Consider the following 5,026-nt stretch of genomic DNA (forward strand, 5'->3'; position numbering starts at 1 on the left):
AGAAAAGTTCAGAAGCTGCTAAGCTAAGAACTGAATAGGAATCTCAAACAAGAGAGCTCTCTGTGAATCTGTCCCAGAGAGTTTTGTCCTGTGATTGGCCCTTAATTGTAAACATCGAACATGGGCCAATCACAGGTGCACCTGCTACATTCCACAGCAGCCGATAATAATTGTTTACATTTTTCTTCTGGGGCCTCAGCTTCCCAGAAGAGGAAAACTCCTAAAAGAAAGGATTTTTATGAAAGAATGTCTGTGACACCAACACAAAAAAGTGTAGAAAAGATTTATTGTAAACAAAAGAATTTTGTGCAAACAGTGAGGATAAAGGCTTCTGGTTTTTTTAAAATGCCACAACTTTGTAAAACCCTCTAAATCTACTCAGTCCACAAACAGTCCACTCAGGTCAGTTATGCAATTGGCTTTGATTTTCCTTGCAGAAAGGAGCTCCATCCTCTGAGGTTTAATGTTGGCTCTGGAGCGAGATCTATTTTTTTGATACCTCTGAGGCAAGAAGGCAAAGAATGACCCAGCAGAACGGAAACAGAACTGTGGGTGCACTGGGCTGGGCTTTGGTACCCCCTGAGGCCCTGGGGGCCCTACCAGCCCCGGGAGCTGCTCGGGGTGCGATCTCCGGCCCTACCGGCCCCGGGAGCTGCTCGGGGTGCGATCTCTGGCCCTACCAGCCCCGGGAGCTGCTCGGGATGCGATCTCCGGCCCTACCAGCCCCGGGAGCCGCCCAGGCTGCTCAGGCCGGGCGCGGGGCGCTGCTCCTCCAGGCGGTGGAACTCGGTGAGGCGGAAGCGGGTGGCCAGAGTGTTCACCATCCTCCTGAGGGCGAAAAACGCCGCCACCACTTGGAAGCAGAGGAAGGCGGCGAAGATGATGTGGACGGCACGCTCCAGAGAGTGGATTTTCAGCCCTTCATTAAATAGCAAGAAGAGAATTATAGGCAACTGCGGGAGGAGAGTCAGGAGCCAAAACCCAGCCAGCTCAGGGACCTACAACAGGGAGACATCACCTATTAAAAACCTGACAGCTGGGATGAAAAAATCCAAAATCTTGTAAAGAAAACACATTTATTTTTAATTTTCCAAAAGCCAGCACATAATGCAGAAAGGCAAAGTGGGGTGGCTTCCTATTTCCATATCCTGTGTTTTTAAGCATACTTGTATTTTCTGACAAAATAATTTTAGGGAGTGAGAGAGTTCTCTTCTGAGGGAAAACTACTTGAAATTCACAAAATTAAGTGGAAGCCAATGCCAAGGGAATAGAAGATGCAGAGTGCAACTGAAGAGAAATAACCATGTCTTCAACTTAAATCTCTCAAATAAAATGCCTGCCAGTTAATGCTCAACTCCCAAAAGCAAAAATTCTTGCAGAAATTAGTGTGTCCATCTGGTAACTTACTTTCTCCAAGAGATTGCCTACATATCCCAGGTAGAGTCGAATGAGCTCTGTCAGAGAGACCAGGATCATGATGGTGACCAGGATGAACTTGTAATAATCTGATAAGGCTGGATACTGCAGGGGAAGAAGAAAGTAGAAGTTTCTGCCGTGGTGTCTGTGATTAAATGAAAATACTCTGTGCTACTCTCAGTCAACAGTATTGGCATTCAAACACTCCTGAACCTTCAGTTTCCATGAATTCCCAAAACAATGTAAAAACCTCTAACTCCACTGAGCTGTATCCCACACCAGGATGTGTTTGATGTAACACAGATTTACAAACCAACACTTTCCTTCCTTCTCACCTTCATGTAGAGGATGGCAACTGTGATGAGCCACCAGAATGGGAAGAAATAAACATTGAAATAGAGGGACATCTGCAGTGGCAAACTGGAAAGGATTTCACAATCTGTACAGAGAGAAAGAAGATTTTATCACTCCAGCTGTAAATATCACAGAAGGATACTGCTCCATCTTAGCTTCACGCAGGGCAGGAATTTGACTCTTCCCACTCAAATAAAATGTTAAGAAAAATATTTTTGTTTATCCAGAGGAAATCTTCACACCCTATCTTCACATCATATCCTATTCCATTTCCTGGAATCCAACACACCTTTTGGCTCCTGGGATAGAGCATTTTTATAATTCAGTCATGTAATCAAGCTGAGTGTCCAACTGTTGATTACCTGGTGGGTCTTAGCTTACTCCACCATCTCTGACTAAGGCTTAAGAGAGCTGCTAGAGAGCAGACTTGCATGGCCCACTCTCCATTTTCAACCTTTTATTTAAACAGACACTTGGAAGATAATTTGTCTGATTCCTGAGAGATAACAGTTTCAAATATGTGTCAAACTAAAGTTCATCCTTTCAGGCCAGTACAGGACAAGCTGTATCACATAACTCAATGTAGAGAAAGGCAAGTCTCCAACTCCCAACATGTGGGCAGTAAATTCTGTACTTATGACTTTATAACAGACCTACAAGGTCAGACTTAAGGAAAAAAATTACTTAAAAACAAAGAAGCCAAGATGATGACAATTCAAATTTCAATTGTCATCACAATGTTTAGGTATGTTAAAGCTTTCCTAGACATGGCATTGCTATTTATAAATTCTGTGCAAGTTCTAAAACTGTGTTTGGATGAATGTTTAAGCAACATAATCCAATTCTAATTAATTTTTCTATCCCTAAATTAAATTACTGCTTATTTGCTGGGATTGCTAAAATTAATGCAAAAGCCAGACAGTATTGCAATGGCTGTTGCTACAGCAACTCCCCGAGATATATATGTGTAAAACGGAATTTTCGAAATCCCGATGTCCAATAATTTGCAATTGGATATTAACACAGGAGTATTCCATACACAGCAAGCCAAAGAAAAAAAGACTAGAGATAGAAGATACTGGTGAAATGTTTGATAAACGAAATGAAGAACTCGTAAGCGTTAGCAGTGTTACTACACAAAGGAAGCGGGAACTCCTCTCTTGAAACAAGAACCTCTTGTTGATTAATTCGATCGGCTTAGAACGGATTTATGGGGTGAAATCACGGCAGCCTCTCTGTGCAGGCTGCACTGTGAGCACTGCCATGGCTACTCTCGCGGTAGAGGTTTGAACAGGGCGCGGGTTGTGCCGCAGCCACGGCTCTCCCCGCCAGGCCGGGTGCACACAGAGAGAGGCGCCGGCCCCAGCAGCTCCTGCGGGCGCTGCCTCCGGCGGGTCCCGGCGGGCCCGGCCCGGCTCCGCAGCAGAGCCCCGGGCCCGGTGCTGCCCGCCCGGCCGGCCCGAGGCCGCGCTGTACCTGCGCGGTAGCCCGGGAAGCCCGGGGGGGCGCGGGGGCCGTCGCCGAGCGCGGTGCGGTGGCTGTCGCTGAACACGGAGCTGCTGAAGGACACCAGCCGCCGCCGCAGCGGCTCGGGCAGCGTCGGGGGCCCCTCCGGCCGCGCCATCGCGCCCAGGCCGCGGCGGAGCCGCGCAGGCGCCGTGGGGCCCGCAGGGCTGAGGGGCCGGGACGAGGCTGGGGCGATGCCGGCGCTGGGGCGGGAGCGATGCCGGGGTTGGGGAGGGAACGATGCCGGCGCTGGGGCGGGAGCGATGCCGGGGTTGGGCCAGGAGCTATGCCGGGCTTGGGGCGGGGGGAGCGGAGCCCCCGCCGCAGGGACGGACCCCCCGAGCCCCCCGGGGCGCGGCTGTGGCGGGACGGAGCTGCGGCCGTGCCCTGGCCCTGGGAGCTGCCGGGGCCAGCGGCTCCCCTCAGTTCCCGCATCGCTTCGCTTCGTTTCGCACCAGTCCGAGGGGATTTTTTTTTCTTCCACTCTGTGGTTTTCTGAGAGGGTAACGGGAATGCTGGCCCGAGAAAAGGTGCTGTAGAAGCGCTCTCCTCCCATCTAGATGAACCCGGGAGAATGATGGCCCTGGATGAGAGTCAGAGAGGGAATGGGGATTGGAAGAATGGTGTGAACATTCTGTGTTGCCACTTAAAATTACTCATTTTACCAGAGATGCAGGTGTAACTGAGCCAGGAAATACCTTTTCCTCAAGGAAATCTCTGTGTGCTACTCTGAAGTTAAAAGCTGTGGTTTTACCAAGACAGCTGAAGCCCAGTCAGCTTTGTCCCTTACTGGGGGTTTCATGGAATCACAATAAATTAATAATATAAACCCGATTTCTTGTGCTTCTTTTACTTGGAAAATACAGGCCCTCTAGAAATGAGGTAATTTGCTCTCCTGGTTTTTCAATAACTTTAGGGCCTGATTTTTTCCTTCAAGAAAAAAAAAAGAATGCCGTTCTTAAGTGTGCAGGAAGTTATTTTCTGCACAACCAAAATGAAAGAGTAGCTTGTGCCTTTTACTATGAGAGATTTTCTGCACCTAATATGACATAGAATTACAGGATGGTTTGGGTGGGAAGGGAACTTAAAGATCACAATGTTCCAAGCCCCCTGCCATGGGCAGGGACACCTTCACTGGGCAGGGCATGCCAGCTCTCCTCTCCTGCTCCCCCACCCCAAATCATGTTCAGCTTCTTCCTGGGGTGATCATGCTCCAGTATGACTTTCCAAACTCAATTATCTCCGACTAAATAATTTAAAGCCTAGTTCAAATTGAATTTCATTTTATCCCACTGGGAGGACTACAGAGAAAGATGGCTAAACAAGGAGGAGTTCTGACAAATCCATTTGGCTTTTGAGCTGGTGAATGGTGTGGTATTGACAATAAATACTTTTCTAAGGACTTCTCCAAACATGGGTATGCCAGCAGGAATCTGCATTAAAAAACAACTGAAATGATAGAAGAGTTTAAGAATCACTTTTATATTTGAGGAAACTTTATGAAATCCAGAATTAATGTTCAAATTGGTTTCTGAACTTTAAAAAGTGCAGTCTGTATCAGTTATCTTGCCAATTGCCAGTAGGTGCTGGAAATTATTTCCTTTCAGGCTCAACAACTGTAGTGGTGACTTTTGCACTGTTTAGCCAGTATGTTCATAAAGTTCTCTGCTATAGAAAGGGACAAGGTGAGGAATCTCAATGAGATTGCCAGACATTTTGTTCTACTGTTGTTACCTTGGTTCTGACCTGA

The 5,026-nt window shown here is 47.6% G+C and overlaps 1 protein-coding gene across 1 annotated transcript; it reads right to left on the reverse strand.

Moving 5' to 3' along the window:
• Nucleotides 1-289: 289 nt before the first annotated feature.
• Nucleotides 290-3,394, reverse strand: TMEM17 (transmembrane protein 17). The gene is made up of 4 exons (XM_054290439.1): nt 3,247-3,394; nt 1,752-1,855; nt 1,408-1,521; nt 290-998 (listed from the first exon to the last, which is right to left on the reverse strand). The coding sequence occupies exons 1-4, from the start codon at nt 3,392-3,394 to the stop codon at nt 717-719; spliced, it is 648 nt and encodes a 215-aa protein (XP_054146414.1). The 3' UTR covers nt 290-716.
• Nucleotides 3,395-5,026: the final 1,632 nt, after the last annotated feature.

The sequence above is a fragment of the Melozone crissalis genome, unplaced genomic scaffold, assembly GCF_028551555.1.
Source record: "Melozone crissalis strain CALT ecotype California unplaced genomic scaffold, PUWL_Pcris_2 ptg000081l_1, whole genome shotgun sequence".
Lineage (NCBI taxonomy): Eukaryota > Metazoa > Chordata > Aves > Passeriformes > Passerellidae > Melozone > Melozone crissalis.